Source organism: Chrysemys picta, chromosome 14, assembly GCF_011386835.1.
Source record: "Chrysemys picta bellii isolate R12L10 chromosome 14, ASM1138683v2, whole genome shotgun sequence".
NCBI lineage: Eukaryota > Metazoa > Chordata > Testudines > Emydidae > Chrysemys > Chrysemys picta.
This window is the reverse complement of record NC_088804.1, coordinates 6,963,402-6,988,163: the sequence shown is the minus strand read 5'-3', so window position 1 is coordinate 6,988,163 and position 24,762 is coordinate 6,963,402. Positions and strand designations below refer to the sequence as shown.

Sequence of the window (24,762 nt, the reverse complement as noted above, 5' to 3'; positions counted from 1 at the left end):
CTGCGTTGCTACTTGTGATCTGGGTTGTATATGTAGGAGAGCAAAGTGATTCCTAAAGTTCCTGCTTCAGCCAGTGTCACAGTTCGGCCCTTACATTGCAATCTGATCAAGGCAGATAAATGACATTTTCTTGTGAAAAGTGCCATGGAAATTTTAAAATGACCACAAATTATTAGGATCTCAGTGAAACATCCCATCTGCAGAACCGCAATTCCAACGGCACCGCCATTAGCTCAATGCTAACTCATAGGGAAGAGCACCGTCTGCTGAAACATCAACGATTCCTGGAGCACCTACGTTTTTTATCTCTACCCAAGTCCTGATCAGGCTCAAGTCTGCTTCGTTTATGAGAACTGATGTAACTGAGGCCCAAAAAGAAGATGCATGTACAGTCTGATGTGCTTAGCACTGAAAATTTTCCCTTAATGCTTTGGGTGTAATTTCTCCAGTGTGCAACCCCAAAGATCACCTGTTCTTTCAGAGTTTGACAATTGTACTGTATCTGCATATTTATGATAAATGACATTTTAGCAACATCCTGTCACTCACTTAGCCTTCTTACGCAGCAGCTTCTGAGATTCTGGATAATGCACCAATATTTCATTCAAGTCCTTCTTCTCCAAGATGAAAAGGTTAGTAAATCCATGAGCCACAACATTTGCTGTGCGACGATTTCCACCTCCCACTGCCAACAAGCTAATTAAAATACCAAGAGATGTTAAAACTATTGTATGTGAGGCCAATACAGTTTTTACCATTTAAAATCTGAGCTTTCACATGGTTTGATAGCAGAGTTTGCTGCAGGAGATGTGTTGCCAGTGTACTTGGAGCTCAACTTTTGCCAACCATGACATTTTACGCAGCTAATATTTTAAGTGTTTTGGTGATACATTGGTATGAAAGTCACTACATAAAAATGATTTCATTGTAGTTATTTTATAATATTGCTCTTTAAAACTAGCTTAATATAGACAGAAAAGTACCGACCACCAGTGTGTTACAAATCACTTCTGCACTCTGGGCAGCTATGTACCAGTGTTGGATATTAACAATAGTAGTGACTTTCGTTTACATACTACCATAGTAACCAACTTTATGTAGCAACAGAGAGTCCTGTGGCACCTTTAAGATTAACAGATGTATTGGAGCATAAGCTTTCGTGGGTGAATACCCACTTCGTCAGACGCATGTAATGGAAATTTCCAGAGGCAGGTATAAATATGCAGGCAAGAATCAGTCTGGAGATAACGAGGTTAGTTCAATCAGGGAGGGTGAGGTAAATTTATCCGGATAAATTTATCTGGACACAAGTCAGATATCAGGAATGGCAATATACAAAAACCTGTAGGAGAACACTTCAACCTCCCTGGCCACACAATAGCAGATGTAAAGGTAGCCATCTTACAACAAAAAAACTTCAGGACCAGACTCCAAAGAGAAACTGCTGAGCTCCAGTTCATTTGCAAATTTGACACCATCAGATCAGGATTAAACAAAGACTGTGAATGGCTATCCAACTACAGAAGCAGTTTCTCCTCCCTTGGTGTTCACACCTCAACTGCTAGCAGAGCACCTCACCTCCCTCACCACAGGACCCTCTGTTGCTTTTTACAGATCCAGACAAACATGGCTACCCCTCTGAAACTTTATGTTAGATAACCAGGTCGGCGTTTTAGTTCCACCCTTCTTTATTACCACTGCGGAGTATGTAGATCATGGCCAGTAGGGATGCACAGATTTTTTTAAACTATAATATTTTGTTTTCATGTTTGTATCTCAAGCTCTTGTTTCTGCTTTGGGGTCAGATGACCTGAACAGCCAGCCTAACTCATTATAAATATGTTCTCTTCCTGATAACGATGAGCTGTTTTCACTGTGCTTTGATTTCACCCATTCTCACTCACGTGGATTCCCTACCTGTAGCCATATCAGCACAGGGCAAATGGCCTAGAACAGGAAGCTTGCAATGATTTCTTTTCACTCTGCTGGTATTGGAAAGGGGTGATCCACGTTGGAATAGTCAGTTTTCTCTATGTATCAACTATACAGTTTATAGAGTGATTTGTTTTTATCCAGGGGGACCCTCAATATCCTTGTTGCAGGCCTGTGGTATCCCCATTTTTATCTATTTCTGACCATATTGTGGTCAGCGGTCTTTTCAGCTGAGAAGCACTGCAGAGGACTCTTGTCAATGCTGTTTAATCAGCCAGGATGGTTGTTGATGACCAATATATGCCATTCTCTTTTCCCCTTTTTCTCTTCCCCAAGAGAGTTGCCTTTGCAACTATCACTAGACAACCAAGTCAGTTCAGACTGTGTAGACTTACAGAGAATGGAGTCAGGGAGACAATGACAGTTGGAAAGTTTAACATTAAAAAGTGGAATTTATTTGTGTTAACAGATCTCGGTGTTAAATTGTGACCAACCCCTTTTCATTATAACAGCAAACAGGTCCTACCAATGGATCCTCCTTTCCAGATCTTATTTCCAAATTTTATTTTTCTCCACCTCTGCCTTATTTCCCCAACTTCCTTCTAATCTTAGTCTTACACTTTATTCTCCCAGTTCCCCATCGATCCTCTCTCTGACCTTATTTCTCCAAACACCGATCCAGCTTTCAGTGTCACAAGCACCGTTTTGCCATCAGGTCCTCCAAGCACCTGCACCTGTCCAACTTGTATAATGTACATCTCTCGGCCAATTTCCCCCTGAAACAAAGATTAGAACAACTTGTGGGGTGCGCATTGGTCATCCTGCTGGAACCCAGAAAGAGGGGAAGAAAACGTATGGAAAATGTACAGCGACCCTGATGCTCCAAGTGAAACTATTCAATTACTTCATTAATGTTGTTTTATTCTGTCTCATAAAGATCTGTTCATCGCTTTCCACTTGCTGGTCTTGACTGTTGGAGGTTCCAAAACGGGAATAGGTTTTATCATCTTTTTTTTTTTTTTAAACAAATGCGTCTCAACATTTTTTCTCAATATTCTTGCCTTTTGTTGTTGTTTTATCCGGCTTATTCTCAGCGGTTATTGTTTAATGAGCACTCACAGCTGCTTTCCCCCCCGGTGTTTTTTCCAATTGGTGTTAGTGCTGTGCACATTTAAATCAGCAGAGGTCGCTCTTTGCACAATATGATAAGTGACACAGAGCACATTTTTGCTTTGAATCTCCCTTGCACAACTTAATCTAGGGTGACCAGATGTCCCGATTTTATAGGGACAGTCCCGATTTTTGGGTCTTTTTCTTATATAGGCTCCTATTACTCCCCACCCCCTGTCCCGATTTTTCACACTTGCTGTCTGGTCACCCTAACTTAATCAGTTCCTGGTGTTAGCCAGGCCTGGCCCTTCTCATTGCTTCAGGTAGCTCTCAGGAAGTGCAGCACCGGAGGTGAAAGACAGGAATGGCCGAAAGGGGCTATACCGTTCTGGGGACTGCTGTGGCTCCCGGCATAACCAAGAGGCTGCCTCACTTTATAGCAGCCTGGTATGACTGCCTGTGGGCTGCTCTACAGCTCAGAAGAGCTGGAACCCTTTGCGCTCCGTCCACTCTCACTCTTGTCCCCAACATAATTCTCTTGCTCCGATCCACACTCTCAGTATACACCTACTCAAGAGGCTGCACACAGGGGCGGCTCTATGTATTTTGCCGCCCCAAGCACAACAGTCAGGCGGCTTTATACGGCACGCCTGCAGGAGGTCCGCTGGTAACGCGGATTCGGCGGCATGCCTGCGGGAGGTCTGCCAGTCCTGCGCCTTCGGTGTACCCACCGCCAAATTGCCGCCGAAACCGCAGGACCGGAGGACCTCCCGCAGGCATGCCTCTGAAGGCAGCCTGACTGCCGCCCTCACGGCGACCAGCAGGCCGCCCCCCGCGGCTTGCCGCCCCAGGCACGCACTTGCTGCGCTGATGCCTGGAGCCGCCCCTGGCTGCACAGGAGGGTAGTGTGAAGCTGCATAAGCCAGCCTTAAGCTACTTCTGCACCAGGGGAATTCCCCAGGAGACCTTTATGATCTCTTTATGCCTCTGGGTGGCTGCAGTGTCAACCACAATATGGTCCCATCTCTGGGTTAGCCTGGTGTATCTCCTTGCCAAACGCATTGGCCAACAAAATCCATATCGTTCCAGCAACGAGCTTCCACTTCTGGCCCTGCCTCTTCCCCACTGCATAAAGCATCACTTTATTCCAAGTCGCTAAAGAGAATTTATGTAAGAAAAATGCTTGTTACCTTCTTACACACATAATCATTAGGTAAGTAAACAACAGATCGGAGCCTCTTCAACATGTCGAAAATCATCTGCCGGTCACAGCCCTGAACCCAAAAGAGGAAGTGGAATTACTTAATTTGTAGGAGCCTCTCAGGAGTCAAGTAATGTACCATCTAAGAAGGTCGACAGTACCTGAAAGAGCGCCACCTTGCTGACGATATCGTAGTTCACATCAATAGCAATATCCAGCCTCATCTTGTCTGGCAGCTGCACCATCAGCTCCGATTCGTCTGTTAAAAGGGGAAACAAAACAAAGAACTGGCTACTTACAGAAATGTACCTAGCTTTCCAATATGGAGCTCGGTAACAAGTCAGTGCAGATCGTGCTTTTCCATAATGGGATGAGTTAGCAGGAACGGCAGGTTTTTCCTACACAGGAGGTTGTGATTTGGCCAACAATCTCAATTCAACTAACTTCATCTATAGACTGGGAGTTGCAATCTTGGAATGCGCTGTTGTATGATCATGCTAGTTCACTAACAGGCTGGGAATTAGAATCCTGGGACTAGTGTAGTGGACAGTATAGAAGTAGGGTAAAACAAGGAAGAAATATAGAGAAATAAGTAAAATGAGAAAGGGGAAAAAAAATCCCACAAAATCCTTAGGGTCAGTGCCCTAATGCTGTGCTGCCACTGGTGTTGCAAAATGACTGCAGTGACTTTCCAAAACTCAGCAGTGCCCCTTTGGGTTTAATTGGAAAATCTCAGTGCAATTAACTGTGGAGGAGGGAGACTAGACAGAATGACACATATCTCTTGCTCTAGACCAGGGGTTCGCACAACAAATTTTTGGTGGCCTCAGAGTGCGGCCAACCAACTCTTGCTGGTGGCCGCTATGACACTTTTTCCTAAAATATTTAACTTTAGGAAAAACAAAGAAATATGCACATATACACGTCCAAATCATAGTAATCTATTTATGTCGGGTTTTTTGCAGATTCAGGAATAAAAATAATGGACAATTTTGTCTATTCTTTACTGGACCTAAACAGAAGAGAAACACAAATAAGGTGCTTTGCATGTTCTTGTCTTTTGTTGTTGTTTCTTTTGCTTTTTTGGTTTTGGGGTTTTTTTAGACTTGCTAGCAAGTAAGTCTGCTTTTGTGAAAAGTGATATTTGTATGTTTGTTAATATCACTTTTCACAGCAGCAGACTTGCTAGCTAGCTGGGAGGCAGTGAAATATGATATTAACAAACATACAAATATCACTTTTCACAGCAGAGTTACTCAGGCCTGGCAAGCCAGGGGACAAATTAAGCCTTGGTCGGATGGGAGGGTAGGGAAGCAGTGGGGGCCAAGGCTGATAGGGTGGATGGGTGAGGGATCGGGGGATGGAGCTTGCCAGGCCCTGCGGCTGGGGGTGGAGCCCGTGGCTGGAACCTACCACCATGTCCAGAGCCTGCTGCTGCATGTCTGGAGCCTGCCTCCCACCACCCCAGCGCTAAAGCCGGAAGCCTGAGCTCCACCACCCCCGGGAAGGTGGGGAACTCACACAACCTGTCTGCTCCTCCGGCATTTGTGCTTCCAGAGGGGGGCATGGCCCAACCCCTCTGGGTGGCCCCGGCGGAAGGAGTGCTTAGCTTCCCTCCCAATCACTGCCCAGGAGGTTGTGGCCACAAGAGAAGTCCTTGGTGGCCGCATGCGGCCACAGTGGCCGCATTTGAGAAACGCTGCTCTAGACCATCCGCAATTGACACTGATAACCAGTTCACAAAACCTTGTAAGCTACCAGCTTCCACTGATGTTCATAGGCCAAGGTTAAAATATCAGAAAGACATAAAGACAGTAACCCTAAATACAGCTAATTCTTACCTAACATGCCTTGGGAATGCCAAGTGTATTCATACCATGTTTTGACCCGATTCTGAACGGATCTGGGGATTTTGTAGAAATTCATGTATTTAATGGTACTGTCCATGCAACTCCGATAATAAGTTTGTCCTGCTGTAGCAGCGCCAACTACATCTCTCATCTGAGTTGGAGGGGGGAAGAGAACAAAATTTAAGGAACTAGTTTATTTGTCATTCCTTTTAGTTGTTAAGCATCCAAAAGACTATTAACAACTAGCTTCTTTGACTGAACATACATTGTGTATCACGACAGAGGATCTGCATCCTCGGACTTCTAAAACCATTGGCATGCAGCAGGTCAGGAGCCCCTCCAGATTAGTAAAACAAACCTTGAAATAATGCCAGAATGAACAGCGATGCTATTGGGATTTTTCAATGTATGAAGTCGGAAAGCCCAGCGGGTACTTTTTGGGAAACTGAAACATGATTTCAGAGAGGTGACCTTAAAAATAACCAACACGGTGAACCTGCATCATACAGATGGGAAGACAGCTTGATTAGTCACTTACCTGGCCGATCATGACAGAGAAAGCAAAGACCCCTGTGAAGTAGTTCAGAAGTTGGAAGAGTATCTCAAACAATGTTTGAGGGTCAGGCAGTCCCCCAATAGTAATTAGAGTCTTGACAGCCCAGTAATAGCAGCGGATATAACTATAAAGGGGAAAACAAACAACTTTTCAACCAGTTTCCTTCACCTGAAAAGTCAGTATCTGCTTTATACCATTAGAACTGCTCTGACACAGTCAGCAAGAGACGACTTGAAAACTACAGAGAGAACGGTTATGTGGTGAAAAGGGGAAAGCTAAGGGGGTGAAAGCCTCTCCTCTCCCTTAAATGCAAACGTTCCTGGAAAACCTACAGAGACAAAGAAGCTTAGGGGACAGGTGGAAAACATGGGGGCACTAGAGCCTCTTAGAGAAAAAGTCTCCAGAATTTTTTTAAATGGCAAAACAATGTATTTTCCCCCCTAGTCTAGTCTTAGTAATGGCTGGACCATTTTGGCAGAAACATAACATAATAATAATTATAATTATAATCATTCAGACTCAGGCAGACGCACGGCACGTAAAATTTCAACTTAAATGGTTAACGTTTACCAAAGTTATAAGCAATGGAGAGTGTTATAATGGGAAGTGTCAGGCAACCTTAATAATAGGCATCCCTGCCTGTATAAATCAAATAGCGCTGATGCTGTACTGGAACGGGTAGGCTTTTGACTAAAAGGTGGACTCATATGTCAAAAGTGCTGTGTTAATTCAGACTTGGCTGCATCCTGACTGTCTCTTTATCACTCCTATTCTGCTGCATTGGCCTATTTGAAAACAGAAGGCACGCATACTCAGTACCTGTTTCCCTTCCCGTCATAGACCCATATGGTAGAACCCAGTCCCTGGTACGATGATGCCCAATAATACAGGCATGAGTTCACGTGTAAGCTGAAGAGTAAATAGGCTGTGGTCCTTATCACTCTGCAAAGAAAGGCAACAATGAAAGAGGAAAGATTACAAGGTGCCCGATAATGAAAAACACCTTCAAATCCCCCAAAATATCATGGTTAAAAGTGAAAAATACTTCATGGAAACACAGGGCAAGCTCTGATATTTATAGCCCTATGAGAAAGAGAAAAGGAGTGCTTCGGAACATTTGACTCTAATTATTCCAAGGGATTCCCTGCCAGTCACACAGCTAAAGCTCTGCCCAACTCTGAAAATGTAGGGGAAAGAATATTTTTATCTGCTGCTTTACACGTTTATCCCCACCACTTCTCCCCCCGGCTGCTTTGGGAACAAAGAGATCATTTCAAATAATGTTGATTGCATTTATCACATGGAGCTGCACTTGGGAAGACGGTAATGACTAAAGGCTATTATTAATATAGATAATTTTTCTAGAGTCATCTTTCGTATTGTGGATCTGCGACATATCCTGGAAGCAGTGCCATGTGCTACAATGCAGAAGACAGAGTTGAGAATGACCGGAAATGAGTTGCTTGCTTCTTGGCTAGGGAGAGCTGGAAAAGTAATACGCTTTGGGCTGCAGAGGCCCTAAGGTGATGTTTGATTCCGGTGTGTGTCTGCCAATCATCTCATGATGTGCTATTAGGGTTGTCAGCCTCCCAGGAGACATTTCCAGCCTCCGCCGAAGTCACTGCGATTGTGGCAGTCAGGAGGGAGGAGAAAGAATTTTCTCTATCTAGAATGACGATGATTGAATCACATTTGGGGAACAAAGAGGAACTATGTTTGGCTGGAGATTGCTGCATCGCCACCAAATTGCACCTCTTCCGCCTCCAATAAAAAAACAATCCCAAAAATATCTTCCTCCAAAAAGATACAAACGTATCAGTGGTTTGTCTCACCTGTAAACATATGCCTTGCTCAGGATAGCTTCAAGCCGGTTATTAAACTCGAAGAAGGCCATGTACTGTTAAGGAGAATGATACAATGCGCATTAGCTTCCCATCAATCACAGCTGGTAACTAGTTTTCAATAGCGTTGAATGAGAATCCTTTAATTCAGGGGCTCTCAACCTTTCCGGATGACTGTCCCAGTTTCCGCAGTCTGATCTGTCTTGCCTAGCCCCAAGTTTCACCTCACTTAAAAACGACTTGCTTACAAAATCAGATGTAATAATACAAAAGTGTCACAGCCACACTAGTACTGAAAAATTGCTACATTTCTCATTGTTACCCTATAATTATAAAATAAATCAATTGAAACGTAACTATTGTACTTGCATGTCAGTGTATAGTCTATAGAGCAGTATAAACATGTCATCGTCTCGATGAAATTTTCGTTTGGACTGACTTCGCTAGTGCTTTTTATGTAGCCTGTTGTAAAACTAGGCACGGGTCTAGATGAGTTGATGTACCTCCTGGAAGACCTCTGTGTGCCCCCAGGGGTACGCTTACCCCAGGTTGAGAATTACTTCTTTAACTAGCAAAACTATGTTTCACCTCCAGGCATCCTCCAAACAATCTCATTTTCCTTTCAATTGTACTCCTAGAGTAGTTCTGTATTAAAAACTACAAAAGGCGCGAGATGAGAGATTCCAATGCTTCTTTTAATTATCACTGATCTTTTTTATTTTATTCAGTATTTTACAATTTTAAGTATGTTTTAGAGTTGGGGAAAGGTGCTGGATTGACAGCCCTGGAGACTCAAATCTTCCATGAACCTTTCAAATCTTGGCCTTTCCCCTAATCCTGCCGATTACTGCCAGTCCATTAGGGACCATCCTGAGACGAGTGTCTCATTTCATATATGCCACAAAATAGGTGGAAATGACTTTCACTTGCTACTAACATGGCTTAGATTTGATGTAGTGACTCCATAGCCCATTGAACTGTCTAATCTTCTAGCTGAAAGTAGCTTTCATAGGCACTCTTTCAGCTGTCCTCAAATTTTTAAAACATTCTTTTACTTTCTTTTAAAACCTTAATTGCTTCAAAATCTCTCACAGGAGAGTTGTTCCCTGCTTACATCAGATCCCGTTACAGCAATGTGGAAAATTTATAATCATATGATATGGAACTCACTCCTGTTGTCATCATAGGCGGCAACTTTTCCATGCGCCACTGGGTGCTCGCCCCTGGCCCCGCCCCGACTCCACCCCACCCCGCCCCTTCCTGCCCCTGCCCCACCCATCCCAACCCCTTCCCCAAATCCCCACCCTGGCCCTGCCTTTTCCCCGAGCGCGCCACCTTCCCAGCGCTTCCCACCGCGAAACAGAAGCAGAGCCGCGGTGCGCTCAGGGGAGGAGGCGGAGCGGAGCAGAGGCAAGCTGGGGGGGGGAGCGGGGAGCTGCTGGTGGGTGCAAAGCACCCACGGAGTCAGCGCCTATGGTTGTCATTGGAATCAATGGCAAAACTTCCATTATCTTCAATAGACACAGGATCAGACCCTTAGTATAGTCCCCACCCGTCCCCCCAAATAAAATAAATTGTGATGCTCCTAATGACAACTAAAATGTATGGCAACTTTTAGTAATACCTTCAAAAGGACAAACCTCTTCCCCTCCCTGCCCCCATGCAATTGTACTGTCATCTACAATTAATCTACTTCTGCAGACAGGAATAGCGCATCAAAAAACTACGCGAATCTGTTATATTCACTAAAAATGCAGTCTTCCCCCTTGTTTTTGTAACCTCCTGACTTACCTTTAAACAGCGAGGCAACCGCAAGAGAGAATTTACGCCAACTTTGAAGTAAAAGAAATCCAGGGGAAGAAGGCACAACACGTCCATCTAAAACTCACATGTGAGACCACAACAGAAAACACGGTGGTAAATTGAAACCATCATGGGGCTCTTTTGCTTCTAGCAGCACTCAGGAAAGGGTATTCGGGACCCAACTCTGGCCTCGTTTACTAGGAAGCAACTTCCATTGAAATCAAAAGCGGGGATCCAGGGGGCAGTAGGGTAAGTCAATGGAAATAAAACTCATGTTCTGCGGACATGATTATGCACAAACTTCCATACATTTGTACACATAACTGGGGCGCTGGGGAAGCCAACGTTGAAACAGGACCTCCACCACCCTTAACTGTGTGCAGCATGTTCTCTTGCCCACCTCCAACGAGCTCTCCTCTTCCTAGCCCTCTCTGAGGAGGCTACTGCTCCTAGGCCTTTGGCACTAGGGTGACCAGATGTCCCGATTTTATAGGGACAGTCCTGATTTTTGGAGCTTTTTCTTACATAGGCACCTATTACCCCCCCACCCCCATCCCTATTTTTTCACACTTGCTATCCGGTCACCCTATTTGGCACTTACCTATCAAAGTGCGATCCCCAGTTATATATGGCTAGCCCTTGTCCAGACACACACCCAGCCTCCTTTCCATTCCTTTCCTACCCAGACAGGGCCATGCTAAACCTGATCTACATCTATCAAGATAATTCTCACACATATTTTAAACATTATTCCGGTCCTAATATTCAGAGGTGTGACTAATAGCAAGAGGAAATGGATTTCAAAATATGATTGTAATGTGTCCTTTAAATAATAATAAATACATGTAAAAATCAAACACGGTGTGTCAGACCTTGAAGCGTCGGGATTTCAGGTAGTTCTGTCTCATGGCCTTTTTATCAGTCTAGACGAGAACAGGAAACAGAGGGAAACATCATCACTGGTTGGCGGCGAAGTTTACTGACCTGCACCTGACTGAAAAGGCAGAGAGGAGGCACCTACACAGCATCACCATACGCTTCCTTCCTATTGTATAGCAGAGGGGAGCAGAAGAGTCCTAATTATGTGGGAAAGGGATTGGGATGGGAAAGAGGGGAGGAGGGAAATGACATCTTCTCCCCACCATAGTATAGATACTGCCATGACCTCGCCACAGTGAACATGGTAGATCTTCTGTATAAGGAAAACAAGAAGATGTGGCTTGATAAAAGGGGGGTGGGGGTGTTGAGGAACAACCTCGCTTAGCTGCGAGGACATTCTCCTTAGGACATTGAGTAAATTGTCGTTCCAAAAGCCTTTTACATAGCTTCTCCTCTGCACAGTGAACATTTCACGGTGTGCTCTGTGGGTAAAAAAATTCACTCAGGGCCCACGAAGTAAATAAGGGACGCAGCAGGAGAGCTGCCTTTTTGCTATATGTTCTTATCTTCCAACATTTGCCAAAAAAACCTTTCTACGGACTTCAAGTATTGTAGCAGGAGGCAGGGCCGGCTCCAGGCACCAGCCCACCAAGCTTGTGCTTGGGGCGGCACCTGGAGGGGGGCGGCGCGGTGCTTCGGCTCCGGCCGCCGAGGAGAGCGGGGCCACAGCCGGGGCTCGCCGCCCTCCCCCCGGCGCTCTGGCCACCGGGGACAGCGGAGCCGCGGCGGGCTCGCCACCGGGGACAGCGGAGCCCCGGCCAGGGCTCGCTGCCCTCCCCCCGGGGCTCTGGTCGCCCTCCCCTGCCACGCTGGGGGGGGAGGGGGAGGCGGCCGGAGGCTTTTTTGCCTGGGGCGGCAAAAAAGCCAGAGCCGGCCCTGGCAGGTGGTTCCCCTTTATTCGACATTGGTGAGGCCTCATCTGGAATACTGTGTCCAGTTTTGGGCCCCACACTACAAGAAGGATGTGGAAAAATTGGAAAGAGTCCAGCGGAGGGCAACAAAAATGATTAGGGGTCTGGAGCATATGACTTATGAGGAGAGGCTGAGAGAACTGGGATTGTTTAGTCTCCAGAAGAGAAGAATGAGGGGGGATTTGATAGCAGCCTTCAACTACCTGAAGGGGGGTTCCAAAGAGGATGGAGCTCGGCTGTTCTCAGTGGTGGCAGATGACAGAACAAGGAGCAATGGTCTCAAGTTGCGGTGGGGGAGGTCCAGGTTGGATATCAGGAAAAACTATTTCACTAGGAGGGTGGTGAAACACTGGAATGCGTTACCTAGGGAGGTGGTGGAGTCTCCTTCCTTGGAGGTTTTTAAGGCCCGGCTTGACAAAGCCCTGGCTGGGATGATTTAGCTGGGAATTGGTCCTGCTTTGAGCAGGGGGTTGGACTAGATGACCTCTTGAGGTCCCTTCCAACTCTGATATTCTATGATTCTATGATTCTATGATTCTATACCCAAAGCAAGCCAAAGTCCCGTTTGAAATTTTGCCTTGTGAGGGAACCGCTACTAGCCGCCACTTACAATTATGTCTCCTCCTTGGACAAACTGCAGGCGGACCTGAAAGACAGTGATGTCCAGAAAGTAGATGAGGTCGCAGAGATAGTCTACAAGTAGCCACCAATGGAGGTTTTCAGGCGTTTGGTACGGAAAGGCCCAGCGTACTGGAATCAGCCAGCAGTTCCAATTCCAGGCCAGAACAACAAAAAAAAGCCACAGCACGTACATCAAATCTAAGCAGAGGGAAGCACAGACCAAAATTAGAGAGCAGTTGACAGAGAATAGCCGCATATTATCCATAGGGTTGATTGTAAGGATGAATGAATTAGGTACTAAAAATTAAAGGGAACAAAACGTCCTACATTCCAAGCACTTATATCAGACTGTCTTTGCTCTGCTTCCAGGATACAGCCACTTTTTTCTTCTTCTTTTGCAACTACACTGCACTAGCTGCTGGCTTTTGGAGAGAGCTGGCTCTTCGAGATGAGCCAGGTGGTTAAGAAGAGTGAGTAGCTGGTGGAGAAGGAACTGGGTTTTCAGGAGATTTTTCAGAGCAGTCTGACAAAGTCTGTCAGATAAAATGGCCAAAAAGCACTGGTGCATTGCCACCCTCACCAGCTTTGGGGCAACTACTGAGGCTAGCTATGATCCCTAATGGAATTTATCACTTCCTTCTGCTCTTCCAAATGAAAAAAATTCAATCAGACAGGGTCTAAATCATTCCTTTCTTCCTTCCCTGGTGTCCTTGCCACACTCCCAATTCTCCCATTTCTTTCTCCTCCTCTCCTGCTTTCTTTCCAGGCCATCTCTACTTTTATCTTCCCTTTCTCATAAATGGAGCAACAGCATTATCTCAACCAATAGTATTTTTCAATTACTTACTGGTGAGAGGGTCGATGCTGCTTGGGAACCGGTACTTTTTCACACGGCTTGGCCAGGGGCAGGATCTGAATTTGCAGCAGAGCATCTCACAGTAATGTGCCTCCACTTCAGCTGCTGTTTCTTTTTCTTCTGGTGGCGGCGGTGGTTCTGCAGAGGTTTTCTTGGAAGGGGCTATGAAAATTCATAGAATTATTGAAAGCAGCGCGAACTTCTCTGACAGGCTGAAGTTCTCATGTTTGTCCCTAGTCTTTCAACTTTTCTCTTATTAACATAACCTCTTCATGAAAGGCCAGTCTGCATTCCTAGCTAAGAGCTTGGTTAATGTTCATGACTTTCACGTTCTCTTCACAGACCAGCCTCTCTCAAAGACTAAGGGTATGTCTACACTACCCGCCGGATCGGCGGGCAGCAATCAATCCAGCGGGGATCGATTTATCGCATCTAGTCTAGACACGATAAATCGATCCCCGAGCGCTCTCCCGTCGACTCCTGTACTCCACCGCTGCGAGAAGTGCAGGCAGAGTCGACGGGGGAGTGGCAGCAGTCGACTCACCGCGGTGAAGATACCACGATAAGTCGATCTAAGTACGTCGACTTCAGCTACGTTATTCACATAGCTGAAGTTGCGTAACTTAGATCGATCCTCCCTCGGTGTAGACCAGGCCAAAGAAGCGGTTCAGCCTTCATGCCAGCTTACTCCTGTGTCTTTCATAATCATACTATTCGATTCTGCACTTATACAGCTGTAAAGTTCAAAGCTCTGGCAAACGATTGGTATATTTACCCTCACAACACTCTGCTGCGGTACGGAAGTATTATTACTCCATTTTACAGATGGAACAACTGAGGAACAAAGAGATTAACCTGAATTGCCCAAGGTCACACAAGTCTGTAGCAGAGTAAGGAATAGAACCCAGCTCTCTTTAAGTCCAGCCCTTTGCCTTAAACAGAAGCCCATCCCCCCTCCCTTTTTATTGGGTAACGATTGCTAATTATGCCACGTCATCTGGAGCGGTGTTTTTTGTTTGTTTGCAATGTGCATTTTTTGCATAGGGAAAAACCACCAATCATTTCACTGAGGATCTTACAACACCGCTCTAAGGGGGCTTCTTATATCCACTGAACCATCATTTCCACACACTTCTACTCAACAATTCTGTCTCCTTTTATGTACCCTTTATCTATTCATGGAAGACAGGTAAGTTGCTAAGTTTCCAGGTTACAAAACCATCTCATCATTTTTATTGCTTGGGCTTTACGAAACCAGTTTCTCCGGCTCAGTAACTTCTGCCTCTTGCTCAGTATTCCCGGTCTACTGAGAGGTCCCAAACCCAGCTGTAACTCACATGCCACAGGGGTCTCATCATCAGAGGTAGTATCTGGGTCAATCAGTTTCTCTTTCACTTTCTCAGTCCTGTCTTTAAAGAGCCTCACCAGCTCCTGCAGCCGGTCATTGATTGTCGAACTGTTCTGGCTTGTTGCTGAACCTGCTCGCTCTGGCAAGCTGCAGAAAAACCATCAGAGAATTTACTAATGTAAAATAAAAGCAGGTGACAGCCCTTTTTTTTCACCTGTAGGATCCTTAGTTAGAATTCAACCCAGTCCGTGTTGCTATTGCGTAACTGTACATGGTCAAGTGTGACAACTAAAGTAAATTCAGTCTCATGGATTACAGTCAGTCAGAGAATCATAGAAACATAGAGTGGAAGGGACCTCGAGAGGTCGTTGTCTCCCCATGCTGAGGCAGGACCAAGTATACCTTAGACCATCCGTGACAGGTATTTGTCTAACCTCTTCTTAAAATCCTCCAGTGATGGGGATTCCACAACCTAAGTAGTGGTAACCCGTTCTACTACTTAACTAGACTTCAAAGAGAAACAGCAGAACTAAAATTCATTTGCAAATTTAACACCATTAATTTGGGCTTGAATAGGGACTGGGAGTGGCTGGCTCATTACAGAAGCAGCTTTGCCTCTCCTGGAATTGACACCTCCTCATCTATTATTGGGAGTGGACCACATCCACCCTGATTGAATTGGCCCTGTCAACACTGGTTCTCCACTTGCGAAGTAACTCCCTGCTCTCCATGTGTCAGTATATAATGCCTGCATCTGTAACTTTCCCTCCATGCATCTGAAGAAGTGAGGTTTTTTACCCACGAAAGCTTATGCCCAAATAAATCTGTTAGTCTTTAAGGTGCCACTGGACTCCTTGTTGTTTTTACTTAACTAGAGTAACAGTTAGAACGTTTTACCTAATGCCTAACCTAAATCTCCCTTGCTGCAGATTCAGCTGGTTACTTCTTGTAACTACTTTCCATGGACATGGAGAACAATTGATCACCATCCTCTTTGTAACAGCCCCTAAGGTATTTGAAGACTTATCGGGTCCCCCCTCAGTCTTCTTTTCTCAAGACTAAACATGCCCAGGTTTTACTCTTTCCTCCTGGAGCACATTTTCTAAATCTTTTAACATTTGTGTTGCTCTTCTCTGAACTCTCTCCAGTTTGTCTACATCTTTCTTAAAATGTGGCACAGACACAAAATTGACCACAGTACTCCAGCTGAGGCTTTACCGGTGCCACGCACAGCGGAACACTTACCTCTTGTGTCTTACATACTCTACGTCTGCTGCTAGCCTTCCTTGCAACTGAATCACATTGTTGGCTCATATTCAATTTGTGATCCATTATAACCCCTGGATCTTTTTCTGCAGTACTATTGCCGAGCCAGTTATTCCCAAGATGGATAAAAGTTGATGATTCTTTTTTTAAAATCTGATTTTTTTATTTAAAACAGATTTTATTTTAATAAAATAGAGGGTTTTTTTTTAACTTAAATTTGAAATTATGACAGCCTATGTTAGCCCTAAACTTACTCTAATCTATTGAAATAATTTAACTTTTTTTTAAATTACGCAGTATATGTTTACTGCCAAAGTTTTAAAGAACGTCCAACCACTGAACTGATGGAAGCCACTAGCTAAGCACCTCGAGCCAGGGTTTGTTGACGTGCTAAACCAGCTTTTGACAGCAGTAGCCTCTTCTGCAGAGGAGAGAGAATATTTTCTTCATTTCAGTTTATTTAACTAGTCCAATTCAATGATCGTTCATTCAAAGTTTAAAACCAATAGGAAGTTGAGAAAAACAGGAAAGCTTGTTTTCCTCTTCTTTAATCTTTGAATAAAAAAATAGGTGTGAGAGGATGAGACCGACTATTTCTAAAATCTTAAAGGACAATAGAGACAAGACACAATCAGTTCAATTCACTAACTACTGATAATATTTCCTTTGTTAAATAAATCAGTTTTAAACGCAAAACATGTTTTGATAAACTTTTTTCTTTTGTATGCAGCACTGTTAAGGTAGTTTTATTTAACTAATTAAAAACAACTTTAAAATGCTAGGTTTTTTGCATTTTTAATTGCATTCAAATTCCCATCCAAATAGAGCTTCACACAAATCACAAATACAAAATTATTCATTTAGTAAATAAGAAATGCATTATTCACCGTTTTCTAACATAATAAAAAATGTAAACAATAAGACCCGGAATAAACGTAAGTTCAGCTATATAACTGCTTAAATAAATGTATATGGAAATAGTGTATTCTCCTAGTTTGCAAAAAGAAACACCAAATTTAGTGAAAGGAGTGTATTTAGGTGCCAATCAACTTTTTTATATTGTTACCAACCAATGAGAATCCACCTTTCTTAAGGAAAATAACTAAAAAATACAAATGCAAAACATATTACAATCAGAGATTTAAATCAAGGTTTCCTGCTTGCTGATTTAAATCATGATTTAAATCAGTTATTTAAATAGCTTTGATTTGAAACAATCCACCCTGGTTAATCCCCATTTTGTATTTTGCCTTTGATTTTTCCTTCCTAAATGTAATACTGTGCATTTGTCTTTATTGAATTGAAATTTCAGACACATTCTCCAATTTATCAAGGTCATTTTGAATTCTAGTACTGTCCTCCAAAGTGCTTGCAATCCCTCCCAGCTTGATGTCATCTGCAACTTTTATAAGAACACTCTCCACTCCCTTATCCAAATCACTGATGAAAAAACTGAATAGTATCGGACCCAGGACAGACGCTGGTGTGACCCCACTAGATACATCCTCCCAGTTTGACAGTGAACCATTGATAACTACTCTTTGGGTACGGTCTTTGAACCAGTTGTACCCACCTTATAATAAGTTCATCTAGGCCACATTTCCCTAGTTTGCTTATGAGAATGTCATGTGGGACTGCGTCAAAAGCCTTACTAAAATCAAGGGACATCACATATAATGCTTTCCCCCTATCTGCTAAGCCAGTAACCCAGTCAAAGAAGGAAATTAGGTTGTTTTGGCATGATTTGTTCTTGACAAATCATGTTGGCTATTATTTATCGCTGTATTATCCTCTAGGTGCTTACAGTGTCACAAGGTCATACAGTACGTTTGCTTCAAAGGGCAGACAGTGCTAGAAACGACTTGGTAATTATTAAGAACACATGCTACTTTCTGCCATCACTCGCCATGCTCTGTCATACCAGGAGAGGGCTTTGGTTGAGAACCACTGGATGGAGCTGTAGGGGAAGCCTATGGACAGGTAGGGGAAGCCTATGAACATGTAGGCTGTGAATTCCCCTTTCAGTCTCCCACAGCTTGTCTTGACTAAAAAAATAGGTCAGGTTAAAGTTGGGTTGTGTTAACTAATATGAGTGCAAAGTCATGTTTAACCTCAGTATAGACAGAGACAGGTCATGTTTAGCTGCATGTCAACTGAGTGTTGTGAACGCTAGGGTTCTAATAGGGTTTATTCATGATCAGCTGACACAACAATTTCTGTCTACATGGATTGCTAAATCATGTTGAACATTGTGTTAGTTCAAGCACCTCCTCAAGGCCATGGTCTCGCATGATCCAATTTTTTAATGAAGACAAGCACTCGATGGGAGAGGTTCCTCTCAGGACTGTTGCATTAGTAGAACACCGTAAAGAAGTCCAGGACTGAGTACACATGATGTAAAATGCCCTCTCATTCCAGAAAGGAGAAACAAGATGTTTCTCAACAACGAATACAAGTTGGCAGCACCGCATTTCTGTAATAATTTATTATTTAATTTAATTTCTGTTCCAATTAAAAATGCAGCCATCTTCTCTGCAAGCTAAGCCAAATCTTTCAGTGATGTCTACAAATCTGGCAGCACTTGGTATTTTTTTTTAAATCTTCCTTAAATATGAATCTGTATTAGAAAATAGAATAGCTATTAAATGCAGCTTTTAAATGAGTTCTCAAATCTTTGATTCAAAATTAGATTATCCTTTCACTACTTATACAGTCTATGGTTTTTGTTGCAAAAGTTCTAGGCCAGCAAAATCTAGGAGAACATTTTTCATCGCATGAAGAATGACAGGAACAGTTTCAACTTTGGTAACAGCATATTTCCTTACTCACTGTGCTGAACCATCTTACTCATCAGTGCAAGATATCCATCCATCTAGCCATTTCTCTGTTGTATCTTAGGTATTTCTAAGGTGCCAGTCACCTTTGTATCTATGCACCAAAATATGAAATCTTAATAACTACACTGATTCATGAATCTGGGCCTCTCGTTCTAGCAGTACACCCAACTCACTTTTTTCTCTGTAGGTTGGACTGGCCAGGTGAGGCTCTGCCTGGAGACTCAACTGGGGATGCATCCTCTATGCTGTCCTCCTCAGAGCGTAGCTTCCTCCTAAAGAAAAATGAGTAAATGGCATCAGGAACAAAAACAATCAGAAAGAAAATGTTCTTTGCCCTTCGTACACACACACACACACACACACACTCACACACACACACACTCCACACAAGCCTCCACATAAGGTTTAAAAATGTTAAACCAAATCAGAGTAATTTACTATGTAAAATAACAGAACTTCAGAGAGAGCTTTAATATTGTCTGCTGTATCTTGGCAACTCGTGGTATAGGACGCCATCAAGTGGTCAAGGGACATCTATTTAGAACACATCACCGGACATCGGCAATACCAGGAGAGATGAGCTGGAGTGCCATTGAGAAGCAAAGTCGGGAAAGTAACTGAAATACTTCTCTGAGGGATTGTATTTACTGAGGGACAACCTACCCTAAATTCTCAGTTACTGAGGGACAATCTACACTCATTGCTATATTTGTTTTCCACAAGCTACTCTTAGTATAACCTTTTATGAGTGATTTATCCAAATATTTGGAAGCTAATATCTAAACTGTATCATTACATTTATTAACCTAAATTGGGGATATTGCAGATTATGTACTATATTTATTGTATGATTTTTAAACCAAACTTTGTACTTTTGGATAATTTAAGCATTATACCAAATGTATAGACACTCTTTCCTTAACCTGTGTATTAGATCATTTTAACATTAGCTTTAATAAACATTTTAAATCTGTTCTTGTCTCTTGTATCTCAGCTAAAGAATGCACTTAGCACTGTGGGGCCCAGATTGCTACTGGGGCGCTATTTAATGTAAATAATAAATAATTATCATAATAAAATAAAATAAAATAAAATAAAATGAGGATGTCTCAGTGTATCAGTCACTAGTGCACTGAACTACCATGTAGGAAACTGAAGTTCAGGAGTAATCTTGGGGATTCTTGTTTCTTATGCAAGAGGAAGACGTAGTCATCATACAGGTGTTTAACATACTTAGTCTCTGAGAATAAGGGCTGCTGTATGTAACAGTCTTTTGCACCATCAGCCGCAGCCTGAACATTAACATTGCAACCTAGCAGGAGGTTGTTGGACATCCTCAACGCGCAGAGGGTTCATTTGCACATACACCTGGTATGTGAGAAATGTAATTATGTGGGGAAATAGATAACCCATAAATTAGTTATGGGTTGTAATGAATGGCTAAGCAGTATCTCTACAAACCCTCTAAGTCAGGTCAGCCCACAATATACGAGAAACTCCCTCCTTGGTTAGCCTTGGTCAAAGGTCAGTCTGGGGGAGCCTCAGTGAATCCCACACATTTGTTTGGGGCCACTCTGCTTGCCAGACCAAACACAAACACACACAATCGATTATAGGAAATCAAGAACCAAATTCTGCCCTCAGCTGATTTCAACAGACTCAGAGGTAAAACCAACAATACTCCGTGTTTTGCACGGGTTTTATCATATCATGCCTCATGCAACTGATAGTTCTAAACAAAGCTAATTCACCGAACAGAGATCTGAAACCTCACTGCACCGTACTGGACTTAAATTTTAGATACAAGACATTCCAGTGACTTGGTACCAAAACAACTCACGTGAGTCGTCGCTGGCCTCCATTGTATAAGGATGCCTTGCAGTCAAAAAACGAAGTAGCAAGAGACTCCAACATATTTTCACTAACTGCATATGTCCTTTATTATTCAAGCCCACATGTTTACAAGAATGCAAATATTATAAAAGAGTAGTCCTCATACACTGGTTTGCAGAGTTAGTCAAACTCTGGGGGGAGGGATAGCTCAGTGGTTTGAGCATTGGCCTGCTAAACCCAGGGTTGTGAATTCCCTCCTTGAGGGGGCCACTTGGGGATCTGGGGCAAAATCAGTACTTGGTCCTGCTAGTGAAGGCAGGGGGCTGGACTCGATGACCTTTCAAGGTCCCTTCCAGTTCTAGGAGATGGGATATCTTTATTTATAAATGTATTTTTGAAAGTAACAGTCATTCTTTAAGGAAAAGCAAACTTCCTGCTTTGTTGAAAAAGTACAACCCCCTCTTTTCATTTCCTTAAAGCCTCTTACCTGACACACTTTAAAGTCATCCTTCACATCCTCCAGAATATGCAATCTGTCTTTTTGTGTCATGTGAAGTGTGGGAAGAATGCCTGCCTCTAAATTTATTTTCAAATTAACACAAATGCCCTTGGGAAGATAAGAAAGAGAGATCTGTCCTCTAGCAATTCTGAATGTCTGGGGACTCAGAGAAAAGGCTTTGGTAGTCTGCTGTGGCTGCAACTCATCTATTTCCCTGGCAGATGTTACAACCTACCAAGAAAGGAATTTACAGTTCAGCTGATTTTAAACACTTGTGGGGGAGGGGTTCTGTGGGAACCTGGGGTATCACTACTAAATACCTTGAAGATATCCATGTGGGTTGAGGAAGTTAATATTTACCTAACAGGCCTCAGTTTCTTAATTGCCTGAGAAAGTACTGAATCTCTGTGTGATACTCCCATTAGAACATACAAATGACCATACTGGGTCAGACCACCAACGGTCCACCTGGCCCAGTTTCCTGTCTCTGACAGTGGCCAGTGCCAGATACTTCAGAGAGAATGAACAGAACAGGGCAATCTCAAGTGATCCATTCTGTGTCATCCAGTCCTAGCTTCTGGCAGTTGCAGGTTTGGGGAGACCCGGAGCATGGGGTTCCATCCTTGACCATCCTGGCTAATAGCCATCGATGGACCTATCCTTCATGAACGTATCTAACTCTTTTTTGAACCCAGTTATACTTTTGGCCTTCACAACATAGAATCATAGGACTGGAAGGGACCTCGAGAGGTCATCTAGTCCAGTCCCCGGCACTCATGGCAGGACTAAGTATTATCTAGACCATCCCTGACAGGCGTGTGTCTAACCTGCTCTTAAAAATCTCCAATGATGGATATTCCACAGCCTCTCTAGGCAATTTATTTCGGTGCTTAACCATAGCATCCCATAGCAAAGAGTCCCACGCGTTGGCTGTGCATTGTGTAAAGAACTTTTTCCTTTTGTTTGTTTTAAATCTGCTGCCTGTTAATTTCATAAGGTGACCCCTAGTTCTTGAGTTACGTGAAAGGGTAAATAACACTTCCCTATTCACTACCTTCACACCATTCATGATTTTATAGCCCTCTTCATATCCCCCCCTCAGTTGTCTCTTTTCTAAACTGAACAGTCTCAGTCTTTATAATTTCTCCTCATCAGTGGTCCATATCACTAATCATTTTTGTTGCCCTTCTCTGCAAGACTCTATGAGCTAATTTTGCCCTTAAATACACTACAGCTGCACCTTCAAAAGAAGTCAATATGCATTATATCTCTATAGCAAAGGTCAAACCTGGGCTGGCAAGACTAGATTCAAAGCCCATTAAAATCCACTGATTTAAATGGGCCTTGGAACAGATCCTCTATGGCTAAGATCGCATAGCTATTTAATAGGAGTGTGTTTACATGAAGTAAAAGTTACGCATGAAAGAGATTAAATAAATAATCAACAATACAAGCTCCGGCACAAATTCCAAAGTCTGTACTCTAGATACGGAATTCTGCACACTTTTCCACTTTAACAATACATATGCGTATTAGTACCTATTTGAGCTATCTAAAGAATTGTAGAATATTGTCACTTATTGACTTAGAAAGTAGCGTTCACAGTGCTGTACAAGATGAAAACCAAACCCAACAGAGCCTTGCAGCCATGAATCTAAAAATAACTAAAGGAAAAGAAGATTTTTAAAACACAGAGTGTGATGCACAGCCAAGAAGATATGCACAAACCCCGTTGCACAAATTTGAAGGAACTGAAGTATGAAGGATTTTGAATACAAGTCATACAGATTTAAATTGCGTCTTCATGTTCACAGGTAGCTAAAGTAATTGCCTAAATAAAGACACCACGTGAGAAATGTGAGCTCTTGGGCAGGGGAAAGGGAGGAGTCATGCATTTTGCAGGGTTCTGAAAAGACTGTCTTGGAAAACCTGACAAGGCAGGGAAACCAAGACAGAAATGAATGCAATGCTTCAGTGGCAATAGAGCAAAAGCATGAACCAGAGTTTCAGCAGGGTCAGAGATAATGCCCTGAATTTTGAAAAGAAAAAATGATTAGCAGAAAATGATCTAGTTAAAGTATCAGAGTGAGTGGCCAAAGATTACCTAGTTCTAGTGTGATAGGCCTAAAAGCTATCAGGTTTGTCCTGGTGGCAGATCCTTTGGCTCGTTTGGACTGTATACTTGAAAGTGATTTTTTTAAATTTAGCTTTACTATTGTGTGTTTTGTCGCACTGTGCTTGGATGCTTATGATAGGTACCTTACAAATATATCATTTGTATTACTGTAGCAATGAAAGCTCTAACCAAGATCAAACAGCTCTGTTGTGCTAGGCACAGAATGCTACAAACGGAACGGGAGAGAGTCCCTGCCCTTACAAGCAAAATAGACAAGAAAGACAAAGGAAGTACTATCAGCCCTATTTTATAGAGGGGAAACTGAGGCACGGAATGATTAAATGATTTGCTCATATCTATGGCAGCTGGAAACTTAACCCACATCTACTGAGTCCCTATCCAGTGCCTTAACCACAAGACCAGCTTCCTTTATTAAGTATATAAATTAGGGCTGTCAATTAATCACAGTTAACTCACGTGATTAACTCAAAAAATTAATCATGATTAAAAATTAATTGCAATTAATTGCACTTATAACAATAGAATACCAATTGAAAATTATTAAATATTTTTGATCTTTTTCTACATTTTCAATGTTGATTTCAATTACAACACAGAATACAAAGTGTACAGTGCTCACTTTATATTATTTTTATTACAAATATATGCACTGTAAAAATGATAAACAAAAGAAATAGTATTTTTCAATTCACCTCATACAAGTACTGAAGTGCAATCTCTTTATCGTGAAAGTGTAACTTACAAATGCAGATTTTTTTGGTTACATAACTGCATTAAAAAACTAAACAGTATAAAATTTAGAGCCTACAAGTCCATTCAGTCCTACTTCTTAATCTGCCAATCGCTAAGACAAACAAGTTTCTTTATGTTGACGGGAGACTACGTCTTATTTACAATGTCACCTGAAAGTGACAACAGGCATTCGCATGGCACTTTTGTAGCCGGCATTGCAAGGTATGCTAAACATTTGTATGCCCCTTCATGCTTCGGCCACCATTCCAGAGGACATGCTTCCATGCTGATGATGCTCGTTAAAAAAATAATGCATTAATTAAATTTGTGACTGTACTCCTTGGGGGGAGAATAGTACGTCTCCTGCTCTGTTTTACCTGCATTCTGCATATATTTCATATTATAACAGTCTCAGATGATGACCCAGCACATGTTCATTTTAAGAACACTTTCACAGCAGATTTGACAAAACACAAAGAAGGTACCAATG

The 24,762-nt window shown here is 42.8% G+C and overlaps 1 protein-coding gene across 4 annotated transcripts in view; it reads right to left on the bottom strand.

Annotated features, from left to right (window-relative positions):
* CNGB1 (cyclic nucleotide gated channel subunit beta 1) overlaps positions 1–24,762 on the bottom strand; it is a 46,973-nt gene that overhangs the window by 4,614 nt on the left and 17,597 nt on the right. For 2 of the 4 annotated variants that reach the window (XM_042852030.2, XM_042852031.2), the window contains exons 6-19: positions 19,245–19,343; positions 14,958–15,115; positions 13,612–13,782; positions 12,754–12,962; positions 11,166–11,216; positions 10,282–10,368; positions 8,482–8,546; positions 7,469–7,591; positions 6,632–6,773; positions 6,085–6,244; positions 4,405–4,502; positions 4,233–4,316; positions 2,590–2,708; positions 550–696 (exon numbers count right to left, since the gene is read on the bottom strand). In XM_042852030.2, the coding sequence (XP_042707964.2) occupies positions 550–696; positions 2,590–2,708; positions 4,233–4,316; positions 4,405–4,502; positions 6,085–6,244; positions 6,632–6,773; positions 7,469–7,591; positions 8,482–8,546; positions 10,282–10,368; positions 11,166–11,216; positions 12,754–12,962; positions 13,612–13,782; positions 14,958–15,115; positions 19,245–19,343 (1,713 nt within the window). Of the gene's footprint in view, positions 1–549; positions 697–2,589; positions 2,709–4,232; positions 4,317–4,404; positions 4,503–6,084; positions 6,245–6,631; positions 6,774–7,468; positions 7,592–8,481; positions 8,547–10,281; positions 10,369–11,165; positions 11,217–12,753; positions 12,963–13,611; positions 13,783–14,957; positions 15,116–19,244; positions 19,344–21,391; positions 21,534–24,762 lie in introns of those variants that run through there. The other 2 variants (XM_065566850.1, XM_065566849.1) reach the window with 2 other exon arrangements.